Source organism: Myxine glutinosa, chromosome 1, assembly GCF_964187855.1.
Source record: "Myxine glutinosa chromosome 1, kmMyxGlut1.1, whole genome shotgun sequence".
NCBI lineage: Eukaryota > Metazoa > Chordata > Myxini > Myxiniformes > Myxinidae > Myxine > Myxine glutinosa.
Window position 1 is genome coordinate 282,268,932 of NC_136261.1, and position 19,923 is coordinate 282,288,854.

The window sequence follows — 19,923 nt, forward strand, 5'->3', positions numbered from 1 at the left end:
ACCAGGCTCCAGATACGTACATATACATATTAAATATTTCACTGGTTTATTTACATTTGAATACCAAAAGACTGTTCAACATGTTGTCTTGATCCCGGTATTCTGAAGATATTTGATCATGTGAACCCAGGATTTATAACAATTGTAGTTCATATGATTGGGAAAACTCAAAGTGTTTTTTTAAGTTCAAGTTGGGAAACTTGCATTCCAGTGGCATCAGCAAAGTCGCCCACCACTCAGAGGAAAGTGTGACCGACTCAGAAGCTACATAGAAAAAGGGCAAACATCTATACAGTAGTTAGTTTTACTAGCACAGGACCATTAATGGTCAGGGGAAGGAGCAGAATGGGGCTGGCAGGATGGCAGGATGGCCTAAATGTATGCATACTCGCCTTCGAGCTGTCTTGCCTGGGTTTGAATCTCGACCCAGCTATAAACTGCCATCTGATGTTTCAAAAGGCAGGGTGATTCATCAATGTGTATGCCATCCCTCAGTTGGACATTAAACTGGGTGTCCCATCTGCCACGATTTTATGGTGGACATTAAAGACCCCACAGTGTCCTTCGCTAAGAATAGGTGAGCTATCGCCGGGCACCATTAACAAATTACAAATTCCTGCTCTAGTGTACATGGGATGAAATATACATGTACATGGAGAATCTTTAATGTCTAACTGTACAAAGGTAATGTCTACTCCTCTCCACCACCATCCTATAAGCTTAACAACATTATTGAAATATGTTGTGGTGGGACGTTAAAACTTCTATAATTATATATCCGTTCTATAGAAAATGTCAACACTTAATCTGCCCTTGATACTTAGGCAAACCACAATTGTAAAAACATTTCTACATCAAGTCACACCAATTAATGAAACTATCCATACATAGACTTGACTAAATTCCAAACAGTCAAATAGTTTCGCAATCAATACCAGCAGAACCGAAAGAAACAGCATTGGGTTCGTACACGCAAAGGTGGTACCTCTGACTTCAAACTGATTGTACTCTCGTGTCTTGAGAAGAGGATGAGAAAAGCAGTACCATGGCAGCTGTTTGCGAAGCTGAGGAAGCAAGTAGTGTGCCACAAACCCCACAAACCCCACGAGGCCAATGAGCACAAATCTCAACACGGGCTGCAAATGTACAAATACAAGGAAGAAGTGGCAGGGTGGTACGGCCTTCACTTCCAGAGATACCACAGCCGCTAAAACAAGTCTACCTGTTCAAAATCCTGTCTTGGTATATTGGGCAAACAACCCCCATCTCCCGAAGAAAGAATAAAATGAAATGTTTTTTTTTTTTTTAAGTATTCAGTGTGAAAAAGTAGAGTCGTGGCCAAAAACATTGGCACCCTTGCACTTTTATCAAATAACTCACAATTTTCTCCAAAAATAAGTTGAAATTGACAAAAGTATTTGGTCTCCACAATTCTATATTCCACTGTTAATATTACAGAACCTTTGTTTTTGATTCAGAACTTTATATATCCTTTTAAATCAGAAAATAAAAAGAAATGGCATTGACAAAAGTATTGACACCCTAGACTTAATATTTGGGAGCACAGCCTTTGGATAAAATAACTGCAGTCGAGTACTTCCTGTAGCCATGAATGAGCTCCCTACACCTCACTACTGGCAGTTTGGCCCACTCTTCTTGGGCAAGCTGCTCCAGTTCTCCCAGATTTGAAGGGAGCCTTCTCCCAACTGCTGTTTTCAGATCTCCCCACAGGTGTTCAGTGGGATTTATATCTGGACTCATTGCTGGCAAATTCAGAACAGTCAAGTGGTTTGTCTTGAACCATTCCTGGGTGCCTTTTCAAGTGTGTTTGGGGTCATTATCCTGCTGCAAGACCTAGACCTTCGACGGAGACCCAGCTTTCTGACACTGGGTTGAACATTGCGCTCCAAAATGCCTTGGTAATCTCCTGAGTTCATGATGCCATACACACATTCAGGGCACACAGTACCAGAGGCAGCACAGCAACCCCAAAACATCACTGAACCTCCTCCATGTTCTTTTCTTTTCAGGCTTCATTTTGTTTTCTGTAAACATAGAGATTATGTGCTTTGCTAAAAAGCTCTAATTTTGTCGCATCTGTTCACAGGACATTCTCCCAGAAGGATTTTAGCTTGTTCAGGTGTGTTTTGGAAACCTCCAGTCAGGCTTTCTCGGCAGTTGGGTCCTCCTGTCTCCTTTTTTTTTTTTTTTTCTTTTTTTTGTAAAATGAATCGAGGCTCGTGAAAGAGCTAACATTTATTTCACAAGCAAATCAACCAGACAAACAAAATATATAAAAAGAGGGAGCGGAAGACAAGATGGGGAGAGAAGGGGAAGCACACAAACACAACATTTGAGAGCAGGGAGATGTGTGGGAGGGAGAGGGCTTGGGGGGAGGAGGCGTGGGGAGGAGGCGTGGGAAGGGGGGGGTGGGTGGGAGAAGTATAAAACACAAGGACACCAAGGACTTCCAGGACAGAAGTTGGTATTTCAAAAAAAGTGGATTTGGGGTGAAATTAGCAGGGGTAGAAAAGATCAAGGTTTTGGATGGGGGAAGATAAGAGATGGTGGTGAACAGCTGTTTTAAAGACCTGGAGGGTGGAGTGGGATTGAAGAGAGTGAGGGAGTTTGTTCCAGAGGCGGGAGAAAAGAGGAATGAAGGAGTGAAGGTGAGCAGAGAGTCTTGATTTTGGCAGTTTAAACATAAGAGGGATGCAGGCAGATCTTGTGCGACCTGCAGGAATATTTGGGGGACAGAGCCCAGAGAGAGCTGGGGGGGCAAGGCCAGAGAGGAGTCGGTAGAAGACGGAAAGACCACCAACCTGCTTGCGGTGAGTGGGTGAAAGGCCCTTGGAGTGAGCTTCATCATTCCAATGATCTTCATTCCAATCATTCCAATGATTCTGAACGCTTTGGTTTCAACAGCATGAAGACGAGCTAGGTGTGAGGCAGGAGCACCAGCCCAGAAGGGAGAGCAGTATTCCATTGAGCTGCGGATGAAAGCCTTGTATGTGGTGAGGAGCTCAGGTGTGCCAAGGAAGGACTTCGCACGATGGAGAATGCCCAGTCGGCGACTGGCTTTGGAGGCCAGATTTGAAATGTGGTTTTCCCAGGAAAGATCATGGCAGATAGTGAGACCCAAAAGCTCGAGTGACAGAACTTCTTGGAGAGGATTATTCAGAAAGTGGATGGGAGGGTTGTCCAGTCGGTCTTTTCGGAGAGACATCGTAAGAGTGTGAGATTTGTCAGGATTGAAAGACATGTTCCACTTGTTTGCCCAGTCTGATTTTGCCCAGGTCTGCAGAGAGTGAGGAGGCTGCAGACTGCCGATCTGAGGGATGAGGAATGGAGCGACAGAGTAGTCATCAGCAAAGATATAGAGGATTTTCAAGAGAGTCAGAGAGATCATTGATGAAGACCAGAAAAAGCACAGGGCCCAGAACACTGCCTTGGGGAACTCCAGCCTGAACAGGAAGAGGAGATGAGAGAAACCCATTCAGGGCCACACGTTGACTACGACTAGAGAGGAAGTCCGCCAGCCATGCGTGGAGATTTCCATGGATACCAAAGGAGGAGAGTTTGGTGAGCAGAGCGGGGTGCTAGACCGTATCGAAGGCACGTGATATGTCAAGGGAGACAGCTCTAATTTCCTGTTTGGCATTGAGGACCTCCATCCATTGTTGAGAAAGCAGAAGCAGCATGTCCAGAGTAGAGTGACCAGGTCTGAAACCAAATTGATGATCAGAGATCAAGCCATTGGAGAAGAGGAAAGATTTCATATCTCAAGCAATGATGGATTCCATGACTTTGCTGATAATTGGGAGAAGGCTGATTGGTCTGTAGTTGCTAGGATCTGTTTTTGCACCTTTTTTGTGCAAAGCGGTGATGTTGGCTGATTTCCAAGCAGATGGCAGATAACCTTGAGCAAAAGAGAGGGTGAAGAGAACAGAGAGAGCGAGTGAAAGAGCGGAAGAACCGGATTTTAGGACCTGTGGGCTGATGCCGTCAGGTCCAGTTGCAGAATCAGAGTCGAGGATTGACAGAAACTTTTCCACCTTGTCAGGAGGAAAGGACAGAGTCCAGGAGCAGCTGGGTACGACTGGGTACGGTGGGTACAGAGAGGGATGGGTTTGGGACACAAGATTTAGAGGCAAACACAGAGTTGAGGCATTCAGCTTTTTCATGTGCCGAGTCAGCCGTGTAGCCGTTTGAGGTGAGGGGGGGGGGGGATGGAGGGGGAACAAACACCAGAAACAGATTTGACCAGACGCCACCAGGATTTGGAAGAAGGAGACAGATAAGAGAGTTCGGTCGTGAGAACGGAGAGATATTGTTTCCTGGCTCTCCTGAGGGTGGACAGAGACTTGTTTCAGGCTTTGTGAAAGGAAATGAGATTTCCTTCCGTTGGATTTGCTTTCCAGGAGACGAAAGCAAGTTGTTTCTGGGCAACAGCCTCAGCACAAGATTCCGTGTACCATGGACGGGAGGAAGGTTATGACAACTGAAGACGAGATGGGATAAATCTGTGCATGAGAGAGAGCAATTTACTTTGGAAGAATTCCCAGGATGAGTTGATGTCAGAGGCGGTAGAGATGGGAGACCAGTCCAGATGATTGATGGCTGCTTGAAGACCGTGCCAGTTGGCCTGAGTGAAATGCCAGACTCGTCGACGCTGAGGAGGCTCTCTGAGAATGGTCAGAGAGATGTCCACTTTAACAAGCACATGATCAGATGAGCCGATTGGAGCAGAAGAAGAGCAACAGACATTTTCAGGGAAGTTAGTCATAACCAAGTCCAGAAGAGAAGATGCTCCGTTGACTGAGATCCAGGTTGGGAAATTGACAGATTGTGTCAGTCCAAGTGAATCGCAGAAGTCTTTTGCTGAAGAGCCATGGCTGGTGAGAGAGGTACCCACACCCAGCCAACTGGCATGGTGACAATTGAAATCACCACATATGAGGAAGAGAGAGTTGGGATGGGTAGATAGAAGTTGGTCCATATTATCAGACAGCGAGATGTAGATGGAGTCGTCACAGTTTGGTGGACGGTACAACACACATATGAACAAAAGGTGGGAGCGAAGGGGAAGCCATAGCCAAAGGTATTCCTTGGGGTGAGGTGGAGAGAGGGCAGTGCAGGGCGAGTGAGGAAGAGAGTTTTTTTATAAAGATAGCAAATAGCTATCCTCAAATAGCTTCCTCAAATCTCTGGTTTTCTTTCCTTTCTCCATGCTCATTGCGGTAAACACAGTGACACAAAACATAAGAATGACTCCTTTTCTCCATTCAATATTTTTGGCCATGACTGTATACAGTATAAACAATGTCTCAGACAAATTAAAAAACGATTATCACGAAATAAAAAAGTCACAGTTTTATTGGGAATGACAACAGCACTCGGTGGAGCGCATACCTCCATCAGGCTGAACACTTCACGTTTAGGATACCACCGATCTGGATCCGGAACTGATCTAAAATCTAATTGGATTGTTCTTGTCACCTCACCAACTCAGCCACCAAGGTCTGTCCTAATCCATCCACAACTTTTTGAGATATCATGCTATATATCGTTTTTTGGTTTCTGGTATCATGCTATATAATCGCATTTCTCAATGGTGAAGAATCACTTCCAAAAAAATTTAAAATCCCATATCCGGATTGATTAGTATCTTCACCAAAATACATTCAATTGGTCCTTGTCACAAACCCGACCTGTCCACCAAATTCCATCCGAATCCGAGATGTGTGTGTGTGGGTGTGTATGTATGTATGTATGTATGTATGTATGTATGTATGTATGTATGTATGGTATATTGGGCATTTGGGGGACCTGTGGGCTGATGAACCATGCATACAAAGCTCCCATAGTATGTATGGGATTAAAATTTATGATTTTCCAGATGAAAATGGATATTAGATTTTTGACCTCGAGTTGACCTTTGACCTTTTGACATCAAAAATAGTTTGTTTCCCAATTCAATGAGGCACTATGCAATTGCTGTTTCATTCCCCAGTCAATCGGATGAAAAGTGACAATCTTTCAGATCAAAATTGATGATTTTATAAGTTTGACCTTGAGTTGACCTTTGACCTTTTGCCCTCAAAAATCGTTGGTTTCCCAATTTATTGAGTCAATATGCAAAGGATGTTCAATTTCCAAGTCAATCAGATGAAAAATGACAATTTTAGAAAAAGATCGACCTCAAGATGACCTTTGATCTATGACCTTAAAATCAATAGGCTTCTTCCTTATGACCAACTCTACTATCTGGTGAAGTTTCGTGAAGATCAATTTAAAATTGTGACCTGTAAGTGATTGACAGACAGACTGACAGATAAATAGACAGACAAACAGAAGGAATAACGCACAAGACCAACCAATATACTTGAAAAATCTTCAATTTAGTAAGTAATAAAAAAGCAGCATAACTGACCTGCAATACTACAAACACGGTACTGACATGAACAGCGAAGGTAAGTACTGCCATCACCAGGCAAACTATGAGGTCCGACTGCAAACGCTCACTCTGCAGTGAAGGAAGCGCAGGGAAAGGGAAAGGGGAGTGAAAAAAGGAAAACCGATAAAAGTTCAGCAGCTTACATCTTCACACATAAACTGGAAAAAGGAACCACCAAAATACATCAATCGGCATGGATGGGTTTTAGATGTCAAGCTAACTGCGACAAAAGTGCAACAGCTCCACTACAAAACATGTATGTTAACAACATACCACAGACTGTCTCAGCTTTTCAGGAAGGGGATCTTGTGCCTCCTGCTGTGGATCCTCTGGGTTCTCAGGCTTCGTTTCTGGAATGACCTTCAACTTGATAAGAGACCTGTGCATGAGGATCGGAGTAAGAGAGAGGAGGATCAGATTTGCCAGACCAACATTGTAAATAATAAAATTACTTTTTTATATATATATGTTATTAAAAGTGTAAATATTTACACACATACTTGCAGAAATATTTGACAGGACGTGAATTCCCAAAAACTGTCACTCTCCCACTGACAGCAAGTTGATTGGATCTCTATTTTATGCAAGTTTACATCTGACCTTGCTCCTGCCCTTCTCCTACCTCGGGCACTTCCCAGGTTACCCCAGGTTGCACATGTTCCGATACAAACCCTCATCTGCTCACCCCCTCCCCCCAAAGTCAAGGCTGTCTGTTCACCTGTATTCATTAGTCCCCTTATTCTCCCAGCTAGCAACGGTACCCGCCCTACGGGCGGGGCTCCAATTGGGAAGCCTAAATGAAAAGGCAAAATATCAGAAATTGAAGGCTTTTTTATTTTAAACGATTCATATAAACATCCGTTAAATCATATCAAACGCAAATCATCAAAATCTAAACAGTACATGGCGCCCATTTTGAAAAAAGATTGAAATTCTGCAAAATGGAAGCGGCCGCTACACGTCTTTCTCAGTCGCACGTTTATGTGTGAAGAGTGCGCGCCGAATCTGTAACACGGAAGTGGCCGCTACACCTGTTTCTCAGTCGCTTTGCACACGCTGCCGTGGTACTTCGGAGCCGCACGTTTATATAGGAAGAGTTCATCAGGAGTCGATCTACTCTCTCCTGGTACGTAGAATTTCAACAACATCACTGTTCATATCGGTAAATATTATTCCATTGTGTTTGGAAAAACTGGAAAATTGGAAAACTTTGAAAAATTGGAAAAACAATATAGCCTATTTTACTCCAGGGGGTCCTAGGATTACCCACCCAAAATATCGTTGTGATCGGTTCACCCGTTTTTGCGGTACCTTCGAACGGACAGACAGATGGACATTTGGTGAATTATAGCAAGAAGATTATGGAATCATTCCCATGCGTCTTTTGTCTTGACTTCTTCAATTCAGTCTTTCAAATGTACTGCGCATCAGGACCTCATGTGTTCATGAATGCACATCCATGATCTCTTCTACACGTGTTGACGATTTCTCTACCTGCTCCTCCATGAGCCATTGTTACTCGTTTTTATGTTATTCCTTCCTCCTTTCCTCCTTGTGTATGTCCATAACCCCACGAAATTCCCCCCACCCCCCATACTATTCGGTAGTTTATGAACCTGCTTCCTCTTGTCATCTAGCTTCTTCCTGAGCCTAGACACTTATACAAAAAACAAAAAAAGCAAGCAGCTTTCGAAACATTTTGCCCAAAACCAGCAATTGTTTTTGGTTCTTTATATTCTCTAAAGGTCTTGGTGTTCAGATTGGTTTGGTTGGCATTTCCACACAAGATGTCAATTTGTCATATCTGACCAGGAATACAACAAACGGTGCAAATGAAACACGTGACGTTTCAAAAGCAATCATGGACTCTCAAAGAAACAAAGTTAACTGCTTCCACAATTATTACTAGAAAATGTACTGAATTTGCATTTGCTTCATAACATTCCTTTTAAATTTTTATTTATTTTATTGATTTGTCATGCATTTCACTTTAAGGTTGGTTTCATCAACCAACATTTCACCAACAAGGTTGGTGCAAGCCATACCAAAGAATGGAAGGATCACTGTTTTGTCGGCTAAGGTGGTAAGAGAGTGCAACGAGGAGGCCACAGAAGACTGAGAAGAGTACCGGGATGTGTTGCGAATCCCACGTTTGCTGAAAAAAAAAACATAAATTGTTGCGGTTTTCCTTAAATGTATCCCGAGGGAGCGCACTCGCGCACATTATAGAAATCCCCAGATACATAGTTATTTCTATAGTCTGTGTAAAGGTAGACCTTTGCCCATTGTCAAAACGTTCTGGAATGGGCATATGCGTTGTTGGTAGTACAGTATATTGTGGTGCTGTGCACACACGACTCGATTGCCAGAGAGGTAGGCCTATGGCAATGCCAAAGTCACTTACCTTAGCAATCACTTTCAGCAAATCATTGAAAGAAATGGTTGTGATCCAAGTCAAATACAAAGAGAATGGCTGTCCTTGAAGCTTGACATCAGCAGAAATCATGGAGAGGAGTCCAATTTCCTAGGTCTATGGAAGACCATTCTGACAGAAAAGGGTCACAAATACCCTAATATACTTCATCTGGTGCAGATCTGCCTTGTGTGCCCAGTGGCCACATCACATGTAGAGAGGCAGTTTTCAGCAGTGAAGCGTATTCTTGGGGATTGGAGGCTAAAACTGGGGTTGGGTATGCAGGAACACCTTCTGCACATCAGCACAGAAGGGCCCGACCCCGACGAACTTCAGCACTTGGGACAAACAAAGTCTTTATTAAGAGCTCGCACTTCAGCACTGGGCGGGCTTGAGCTGAGAGCCCGCATATATGTCCCGAGGCAACGCCTTGCCCCAGGGCGTGGCCGATCGGTCGAAAGGCGGGACATGCGTTTTCGTTCCCGCCTGGACGCTCGCGCCACCCACTGGTGCGTGGAATTATTGTCCCTTGTGGCCGCCACACGCGCCCCCCCCCAGAATTCCCGCGCACCTGAAGGGTGAGTTTGTGGGGAAGCTGGATGACCCAGCCGAAACGCCCCCTGGCGATGCGTGCAGGGCTGGGGGGTAGCGGGACGGCAGGGCCGGGGGGTGCCGGGGGTCCGACAGCCGGGGGGTCCAGATCGAGGTGGGCCGGCTTGAGGCGGTCCACGGAGATGCGATCCGGGGCACCGCCGATGTCGACGGTGAAATATTTGTCCCCGGTCTCCAGCACGCGGAAGGGCCCATCGTACGGGGGCCGTAGCGGTGCCTGGTGGGCGTCGTGCCGGACGAAGACGTACTCCGCTGTGCGAAACTCCGGGGCGAAGTGGGAAGATGGGCAACCGTGGTGTGCCGTCGGCACCGGGGCGAACCTCCGGGCGGTCTCCTGAAGGGCGGAGCACTGTTGCGCCGCGGACCAAGGAGCCGTGGAGCCGGGGCTAAATTCGCCCGGTACCCGCAGTGGTTGCCCGAAGACCAGCTCCGCCGAGGACGCGCGCAGGTCGTCCTTGGGCGCCGTCTTGAGGCCCAGCAGGACACAGGGGAGCCTGTCGGCCCAGTTGCCGTCGCGGAGGCTGGCCCAGAGCGCGGCCTTCATCGAGCGATGAAAGCGCTCGCACAGGCCATTGGCCTGGGGGTGGTAGGCCGTGGTGCGGTGTAGTTTTACGCCGAGCCCTTGCGCCACCGCGGCCCAGAGCTCCGAGGTGAAGTGGGGGCCGTGGTCGGACGAGATGTCCGAGGGGGCACCGAACCGGGCAACCCAAGTGGCGATGAAGGCTTGCGCCACATCAGCCGCAGACGTCGCCGCCAATGGGACGGCCTTCGGCCACCGTGTGGTGCGGTCCACCATGGTGAGGAGGTGGGTGAACCCCCGCGAGGGGGGCAGAGGTCCCACCAAGTCGACGTGCACGTGGTCGAACCGACGCTCGGGCCCCGCAAACGGGGCCAACGGGGCCTGGGTGTGGCGGTGGACCTTTGCACGCTGGCACGCGAGGCACGTCCTGGCCCAGTCGCGGTCATCCTTCCTGAGGCCATGCCAGCCGAACTTCGCCGCGACGAGCTTCTGGGAGGCCTTCGTGCCCGGGTGGGACAGGCCGTGGATGGCGTCGAACACTGGGCGCTGCCAGCCAGCGGGCACGATGGGGCGAGGCCGGCCGACGGAGACGTCGCACAGGAGGGCCGCGCCCGCGGCGTCGAACGGCACCTCGGTGACGCGGAGGCCCGTGACTACGGTCCGCAAGGCCTGGATGCCGGGGTCGGCGGTCTGGTCCTCCGCCATCCGGGCATAGTCGATCCCGAGGTGGACCGCGTGCGCGACGGACCAGGAAAGGCAATCCGCCACCGGATTGTCTTTACCCGCCACGTGACGGATGTCCGTCGTATACTCGGACACGGCAGAGAGGTGACGCTGCTGACGTGCCGAGCATGGCTCGGCGACCTTGGCCATCGCGAACACAAGGGGGGCTTGTGGCCGACGAAAGCCGTGAACGGGCGGCCCTCCAGCAAATGGCGGAAGTGTCGGACCGCCACGTGGAGCCCGAACAGCTCTCGGTCGAAGGTGCTGTAGCGGCGTTCGTGCGGGCGAAGCTGCCGGCTAAAAAACGCCAGCAGTTGCCAAGCACCACGCACCCACTGCTCGTGCACCGCGCCCACCGCGTAGTCCGACGCGTCGGTGGTGAGGGCGATCGGCGCATCAGGCGCCGGGTGCGCCAGCATGGTGGCGTTGGCCAGGGCCAGCTTTGCGCCCGCAAACACCGCGGCCATCGGCTCCGACCAGGCAATGTCACCTTTGCCCGGCTTGCCCCTGAGGGCCTGGTGCAGGGGGCGGCGGAGCTGGGCGACGTGGGGCACGAAGCGGTGGTAAATATTTACCATGCCCAGGAACTCCTGGAGCCCTTTGATCGTGCGGGGTCGCAGGAAATCCCTGACCGCCTCCACCTTGGCCGGTAAAGGGACGGCCCCGTGCCTGGTGATGCGGTGCCCCAAGAAGTGGATGGTGGTGACGCCGAAACAGCACTTTGCGGGGTTGATGATGAGGCCATGCTGGCCCAGGCATTCGAAAAGCATGCGGAGGTGGAGCAGGTGCTCCTCCCGAGACGCGCTCGCGACTAGGATGTCATCCAGGTAGACATAGAGGAGAGGTAAGTCACGCAAGACGCTGTCCATAAGCCGTTGGAACGCCTGGGCCGCATTCTTCAACCCGAAAGGCATTCGCAGGAACTCGAAGAGGCCGAAAGGGGTGATGACGGCTGTCTTCGGGACATCGCCCGGTTGTACGGGGACCTGGTGGTAGCCCCGGATGAGGTCCACCTTGGAAAACACGGTCGTGTTTGCCAACCGGGCGGAAAAGTCCTGGATAGGCGGGACCGGGTAGCGGTCGGGGGTGGTGGCATCATTGAGCTGGCGGTAGTCACCGCACGGCCGCCATCCTCCGCCGGGCTTCGGCACAATGTGCAGCGGAGAGGCCCAAGCGCTGTTTGAGCGCCGCACGATACCAAGCCGCTCCAGCGTGGCGAACTCAGCCTTCGCCACGGCGAGCTTCGTGGGTTCGAGTCGGTGTGCCCGGGCGTAGACCGGCGGCCCGACCATGGGTAAATGGTGCTCCACCCCGTGTTTAACGGCCACCGCTGAGAAAGTGGGCCGCGTGAGGGCCGGGAAACTGGCTAGGAGGCAGGTAAAGTCGTCCGCTGCCGGAAGCGTGCAAACTAAACTCGCCGGGACGGAACCCTTCAGCAAGCCGCTTGGCAAGCCGCTCGGTGAGCCGCTCAGCGAAAAAGCGAGCAAGCTGAAGGTTTCGGCCTGGACGAGACGTCTGCGCTTAACGTCGACCAACAGGTCATGCGCACATAGGAAGTCCGTGCCCAGCAGGGCCATTGGCATGCTGGCGGTCACGAACGACCATTGAAAGCGCTGCCCTCCGAACCGCAGTGAGAGGCAACGCTTCCCGAATGTGCGGATCGGTGTACCGTTGGCGGCAAGCAAAGCGGGGCCCCGGCCCGCGGCTTGCTTGTCGGACGTGGAGGCAGGGAGGACGCTTACCTGCGCTCCTATGTCGCAAAGAAAACGGCGCCCGGACAAGGTGTCCGTGATGAACAGGAGGCTGCCGGAATGGCCGACGCTCATGGCCGCAAGTGAGCGCCGGTCGTTTCCCGACCTGTCAAAAGAACACGGCGGGCGGTACGTTTTAGCCTTGCGGCCGAACCTGGCAAGGTAGTAGCACCAGGTTTGCGGCAGTGGCTCCCGCGGCGGCCGTGTCGGCGGCGGTGGTGGTGGTGGCGGCGGCGGTAGTGGGCGGGGCGTAGCAGCACCCACGAGGGAAGCAGGGGGGGGCTGGAGCCTCCGCACCGGGAACCACTACGGCAGCACCGTACACCGACCGCGTGTCGCAAGCCGCGAAATACTTGTCGGCCTCTCCAGCCAGGGCGCGGGGTTTCGTTAGTTTGGAACCGGCCAGCACGAGGCGCACCTGTGCAGGTAGCTGGCATAGGAAAAGTGCTCGGAATAAGAAATCCGGGCGCTGGTCTCCAATCAGGGACAGCATGAAATCCATCCGGACGGATGGTCGTGTGTCGCAGAGGGCGGGAAGGTCCAGGAGGCGGTCGGCACGTTCGACCTCTGTGAGCCCGAACGTGGCGAGGAGGAGACGTTTGAGCGCCTCGTACTTGTGGTCGCCCGGCGGGCACCGAAGGATGGACACGACTCGGGCGGCGACCACGTGGTAGTACCGGGTCTCGTCCGCCGTGATGCCTCGGAGCTGAAATTGAGCTTCGGCCTGCACAAACCAAACGTCGGCTTGCGCTTCCCAAAACTCGGGGAGTTTGACGGCGACGGCGTTGGTAGCCATGGCGCGTTCGGGGGTCAGCAACGGCTGAACCAATCGGGGTCACCAGTGTGGTGCTGTGCACACACGACTCGATTGCCAGAGAAGTAGGCCACAACGCGTTGGTACAAACAAAGTCTTTATTAAGAGCTCGCACTTCAGCACCGGGCGGGCTCGAACTTCGAGCCCGCATATATGTCCCGAGGCCAAGCCTTACCCCCGGGCGTGGCCGATCGGTCGAAAGGCGGGGCATGCGTTTTCGTTCCCCGCCTGGACGCTCGCGCCACCCACTGGTGCGCGGAATTATTGTCCCTTGTGCCCGCCACAATATACTGTATGTATTCCCGGTGCGATGTCTCCCCATTTAATACTATCTCTTTCTTTCAATCCACCCTCGGTATATTCCAACAACCCCCAAATGGTCCGTTCCAGCACTGTTTCTTTCAATCCACCTTCGGTTCGTTCCAACTCTGCAGCCTATTATTATTGACAATTAACCCCAACCTCTGTCCAAAACCATACCGGCGAACAAGTCCCATATTACCAACAATTAATCATATTCATAATAATGTGGTGCTGCGCAAACACGACTCGATTACCAGAGAGGTAGGCCACAACGCGTTGGTATAACAAAGTCTTTATTCGAAAGCTCGTACTTCAGCACTGAGCGGGCTCGAGCTTAGAGCCCGCATATATATCCCGAGGCCACGCCTAGTCCCCGGGCGTGGCCGATCGGTCGATAGGCGGGGCATGCATTCCAGTTCCCCGCCTGGACGTTCGCGCCACCTGCTGGTGCGCTGAATTAGTGTCCCTTGTGTCCGCCACACGTGCCCCCCCAGAATTCCCACGCACCTGAAGGGTGAGTTTGCGGGGAAGCCGGATGACCCGGCCGAAACGCCCCCTGGCGATGGGTGCCGGTCTGGGGGGTGGCGGGACGGCGGGGCTGGAGGCTGCCGGGGGTCCGACCGCCGGGGGGCGGCCTCGACGTGGAGGCAGAGCTGCTTGCGGGGGGTGGTCCGGATCGAGGTGGGCCGACTTGAGGCGGTCCACGGAGATGCGATCCGGGGCACCGCCGATGTCGATGGTGAAAAATTTGCCCCCGGTCTCCAGCACGCGCAAGGGCCCGTCGTACGGGGGCCGTAGCGGTGCCCGGTGGGCGTTGTGCCGGACGAAGACATACTTCGCCGTGCGAAGCTCCGGGGCGACGTGGGAAGGCGGGCAACCGTGGTGTGCCGTCGGCACCGGGTCGAACCTCCGGGCGGTCTCCTGAAGGGCGGAGCGCTGTTGCGCCGCGGACCAAGGAGCCGTGGAGTCGGGGATAAATTCACCCGGTACCCGCAGTGGTTGCCCGGAAACCAGCTCCGCCGAGGACGCGCGCAGGTCGTCCTTGGACGCCGTCCTGAGGCCCAGCAGGACCCAGGGGAGTCTGTCGACCCAGCCGCCGTCGCAGCTGGCCCGGAGCACGGCCTTCATTGAGCGATGAAAGCGCTCGCACAGGCCATTGGCCTGGGGGTGGTAGGCCGTGGTGCGGTGTAGTGTCACCCCGAGCCCTTGCGCCACCGCGGCCCAGAGCTCCGAGGTGAACTGGGGGCCGCGGTCGGACGAGATGTCCGAGGGGGCACCGAACCGGGCCACCCAAGTGGCGATGAAGGCCTGCGCCACATCAGCTGCAGACGTCGCCACCAATGGGACGACCTCCGGCCACCGTGTGGTGCGGTCCACCATGGTGAGGCTGTGGGTGAACCCCCACGAGGGGGGCAGAGGTCCCACCAAGTCGACGTGCACATGGTCGAACCGACGCTCGGGCACCGCAAACGGGGCCAACGGGGCCTGGGTGTGGCGGTGGACCTTTGCGCGCTGGCACGCGAGGCACGTCCTGGCCCAGTCACGGACGTCCTTCCGGAGGCCGTGCCAGATGAACTTCGCCGCGACGAGCTTCTGGGATGCCTTCGTGCCCGGGTGGGACAGGCCGTGGATGGCATCGAAAACTGGGCGCCGCCAGCCAGCGGGCACGATGGGGCAAGGCCGGCCGAGGGAGACGTCGCATAGGAGGGCCGTGCCCGCGGCGTCGAACGGCACCTCGGTGACGCGGAGGCCCATGACGGCAGTCCGCAAGGCCTGGACGCCGGGGTCGGCGGTCTGGTCCTCCGCCATCCGGGCATAGTCGACCCCGAGGTGGACCGCGAGCACGACGGACCGGGAAAGGCAATCCGCCACCGGGTTGTCTTTACACGCCACGTGACGGATGTCCGTCGTGTACTCGGACACGGCAGAGAGGTGACGCTGCTGCCGTGCCGACCATGGCTCGGCGACCTTGGCCATCGCGAACACAAGGGGCTTGTGGTCGACGAAAGCCGTGAACGGGCGGCCCCCCAGCAGATGGCGGAAGTGTCGGACCGCCAGGTGGAGCCCGAGCAGCTCACGGTCTAAGGTGCTGTACCGGCATTCGTGCGGGCGAAGCTGCCAGCTAAAAAAACGCCAGTGGTTGCCAAGCACCACGCACCCACTGCTCGTGCACCGCGCCCACCGCGTAGTCCGACGCGTCGGTGGTGAGGGCGATCGGTGCATCGGGTGCGCCAGCATGGTGGCTTCGGCCAGGGCCAGCTTTGCGCCCGCAAACGCCGCGGTCATCGGCGCCGACCAGGCGATGTCACCTTTGCCCGGCTTGCCCCGGAGGGCCTCGTGCAAGGGGCGAAGGAGCTGGGCGACGTGGGGCACGAAGCGGTGGTAAAAATTTACCATGCCGAGGAACTCCTGGAGCCCCTTGATCGTGCGGGGCCGCGGGAAATCCCTGACCGCCTCCACCTTGGCCGGTAAAGGGACGGCCCCGTGCCTGGTGATGCGGTGCCCCAAGAAGTCGATGGTGGCGACGTCGAAACGGCACTTGGCGGGGTTGATGATTAGGCCATGCTGGCCCAGGCGTTCGAAGAGCGTGCGGAGGTGGAGCAGGTGCTCCTCCCGGGACGCGCTAAAGACCAGGATGTCGTCCAGGTAGACAAACAGGAAAGGTAAGTCGCACAAGACGCTGTCCATAAGCCGTTGGAACGCCTGGGCCGCATTCTTCAACCCGAAAGGCATTCTCAGGAACTCGAAGAGGCCGAAAGCGGTAATGACGGCTGTCTTCGGGACGTCGTCCGGTTGGACAGGGACCTGGTGGTAGCCCCGGATGAGGTCCACCTTGGAAAACACGGTCGTGTTTGCCAACCGGGCGGAAAAGTCCTGGATATGCGGGACCGGGTAGAGGTCGGGGGTGGTGGCATCATTGAGCCGGCGGTAGTCCCCGTACGGCCGCCATCCTCCGCCGGGCTTCGGCAAAATGGCAGAGGAGAAGCCCAAGCGCTGTTGGAGCGCCGTACGATGCCCAGCCGCTCCAGCGTGGCGAACTCCGCTTTCGCCACCGCGAGCTTCGTGGGCTCGAGTCGGCGTGCCCGGGCATAGACCGGCGGCCCGACCGTGGGGATATGGTGCTCCACCCCGTGTTTAACGGCCACCGCTGAGAAGGTGGGCCGCGTGAGGGCCGGGAAACTGGCGAGGAGGCGGGTAAAGTCGTCCGCTGCCGGAAGCATGCAAACTAAACTCGCCGGGACGGAACCCTCGAGCAAGCCGCTTGGCAAGCCGCTCGGTGAGCCGCTCAGCGAGCCGCTCAGCGAGCCGCTCAACGAGCCGCTCAGCGAGCCGCTCAACGAGCCGCTCAACGAGCCGCTCAGCGAACAAGCGAGCGAGCTGAAGGTTTCGGCCTGGACGAGCCGTCTGCGCTTCACGTCGACCAACAGCCCATTCGCACATAGGAAGTCCGCACCGAGCAGTGCCATTGGCACGCTGGCGGTCACAAACGACCATTGAAAGCGCTTCCCTCCGAACCGCAGGGAGAGGCAACGCTTCCCGAATGTGCGGATGGGTGTACCGTTGGCGGCAAGCAAAGCGGGGCCCGGGCCCGCGGTTTGCTTGTCGGACATGGAGGCGGGGAGGACGCTTACCTGCGCTCCTGTGTCACAAAGAAAACGGCGCCCGGGCAAGGTGTCCGTGATGAACAGGAGGCTGCCGGAATGGCCGACGCTCAGGGCCGCTAAGAGCGCCGGCCCGGTCGTTTCCCGACCTGTCAAAAGAGCACGGCGGGCGACACGTTTTAGCCTTGCGGCCGAACGTGGCGTGGTAGTAGCACCAGGTTTGCGGCGGCGGCGGCCGCCGCGGCCGTGGTGTTGGCAGCGGCGGTAGTGGGCGGGGCGCAGCAGCGGCCACGAGGTAAGCCGGGGGCGCTGTAGCCTCTGACCCGGGATCCACTATGGCAGCACCGTACACCGACGGCGTGTCGCAGGCCGCGAAAAACTTGTCGGCCTCTACGACCAGGGTGCGGGGTTCCTTTATCTTGGAACCGGCCAGCGCGAGGCGTACCTGTGCGGGTAGCTGGCGTAGGAAAAGTGCCTGGAATAAGAAATCTGGGGGTTGGTCACCACGCAGCGACAGCATAAAATCCATCCGCACAGATGGTCGTGTTTTCGCCGAGTTCGGGAAGGTCCAGGAGGCGGTCGGCCCGTTCGATCTCCGTGAGCCCCAACGTGGCGAGCAGGAGACGTTTGAGCGTCTCGTACTTGTTGTCGCCCGGCGGGCGCCGAAGGATGGACACGACTCGGGCGGCAGTGCCGGGCCCGAGGGCGGCGACCACGTGGTAGTACCGGGTCTCGTCCGCCGTTATGCCTCGGAGCTGAAATTTAGCTTCGGCCTGGACGAACCAAACGTCGGCTTGTGCCTCCCAAAACTCCGGGAGTTTAACTGCGACGGCGTTGGTGGCCATGGCGCGTTCGGTGGTCAGCAACGGCTGAACCAATCGGGGTCACCAGTGTGGTGCTGCGCACACACGACTCGATTGCCAGAGAGGTAGGCCACAACACGTTGGTATAACAAAGTCTTTATTCGAAAGCTCGTACTTCAGCACTGAGCGGGCTCGAGCTTAGAGCCCGCATATATATCCCGAGGCCACGCCTAGTCCCCGGGCGTGGCCGATCGGTTGATAGGCGGGGCATGCATTCCAGTTCCCCGCCTGGACGTTCGCGCCACCTGCTGGTGCGCTGAATTCGTGTCCCTTGTGTCCGCCACAATAATTCCTTTTCAAACACATCAAGTACTGTACAAGGAAGCTAAACGCCAAGTCGTTCGTGAAGCACACTTTACAAAGGATACTTCGCACATGAAGGGAGGGGCGGGGGCTTTCCTTCGTTGTTTTGCGCATGAGGGGGGGGGGGGGCGAGGGCTATGTTGAAATGCTCCTTCCTCAGTGATGCTGGGATTTTCCACTCGATAAGGATATGAAGATGTTTACGTGTGCTGCGCTCGCTTTGAAGCCACGCTCTGCATAGCGAGTATAAAATCAAGGATGCGGCTTGGTTCAAAACCATTATGTGTGCGCCAGGGTTGATTAATTATGAGTACTGCCTGCTCGAAGGTTCGCCTGCCAGAACGACCTGTGCTGGGTCACGTTGGGTCCAAGACAAGCTACACTGGGTCAGGAGATAGTCAAGGGAAACGCAAGGCGAGGGCGCAGTAACACCATAGAGACCCTGGAGTACTACACGGCACCACAACATGAACACTCTATCGCCCTCCTCCCCATCCTTAACCCAACGAATTGGTGAAAGCACTTGGAATTGTTATATTTCTGATTGACATCAACATCTCCCTCGCTCTCCCTCAGAGGCTTACTCGGCGTTTTGCATTGCGTTTCAAACATGCTTGGAATCTGTGAAAACGTGTGAAAATGGCGTGGTGGTGTTCACTTGAAGCCTCACCTGCAAAGGGATGTAACAAAAACCATAGAGAAGGATGACGCACACCACACTTCGCATGAAACTGTAGATTGAAGCAACCAGACTGGTCGTGGCTGCAAAAATGCATAGCATCGTGACCGTGGGAAAACTCAATCTTTGTACCAGTTAAATCAACATATAATTTGCTTTTGAATAGTAGGATGAAAGCTTTCAGTGAAATTGGTGCTTCAAAGAGTCATTCTTGCATGTTCATTGATGAAAAGTTTGCAAATTCATGACGTTAAGGGGATAAGCCTCAGCTAAGCAAGCACGAGATGCCAGGGGGAGAGGGGGGTGAGGGGAGGGGGGGGATAAAAGAAGGAGAAAGATAAATAGGAGAAGAATATAAGAAGAGGAAATAAATTCCAATTACTTTTCAAAAAACAAGAATAATGGGAGAGCAAATAAAACTTGCATTTGCAAAATATCCGTGTACGAATAACAAACCCACCAGCCTGTATTATCTGATCGTGTAACTTATAGCTTTAGCTCCCGAGCAAACGAACCGGCAGGTTCCCTTCCACTAGCTCAAAGTAACGCAAGAGGTTCAAATTGGTATGGATCAACTTAAGCAAAATTATTCGGTAAGTCAATGCTGCATTTTTATTGATACAAACAAATATTCGTATCTGTGAAAGCTAGTATCGCTCTTTGACGCAGGATGAAAGCTCACTCTTGCCTTCATTGCTTATTTAAGGTCCAGTTAAACATGCTCTTGCAGCCACCTCGTTTCAATGACTGCCAGTCTTTAGCGATCACTGCAGCGTCATCTCAAAAAAAAATCTCTTTCAATAATCCTTCATCATTAGACCACCCATTTGATGCAACCAATGGCAATGTATTTCCTTCCTGAAATGCCTGTGTATCCTCAATT

The 19,923-nt window shown here is 53.5% G+C and overlaps 1 protein-coding gene across 3 annotated transcripts in view; it reads right to left on the reverse strand.

Annotated features, from left to right (window-relative positions):
* Positions 1-19,923, reverse strand: part of LOC137438402 (pecanex-like protein 1) — a 224,450-nt gene that overhangs the window by 81,043 nt on the left and 123,484 nt on the right. For all 3 annotated transcript variants that reach the window (XM_068133529.2, XM_068133523.2, XM_078767011.1), the window contains exons 15-19: positions 19,032-19,123; positions 8,503-8,612; positions 6,731-6,836; positions 6,434-6,526; positions 986-1,136 (exon numbers count right to left, since the gene is read on the reverse strand). In XM_068133529.2, the coding sequence (XP_067989630.2) occupies positions 986-1,136; positions 6,434-6,526; positions 6,731-6,836; positions 8,503-8,612; positions 19,032-19,123 (552 nt within the window). The remainder of the gene's footprint in view (positions 1-985; positions 1,137-6,433; positions 6,527-6,730; positions 6,837-8,502; positions 8,613-19,031; positions 19,124-19,923) is intronic.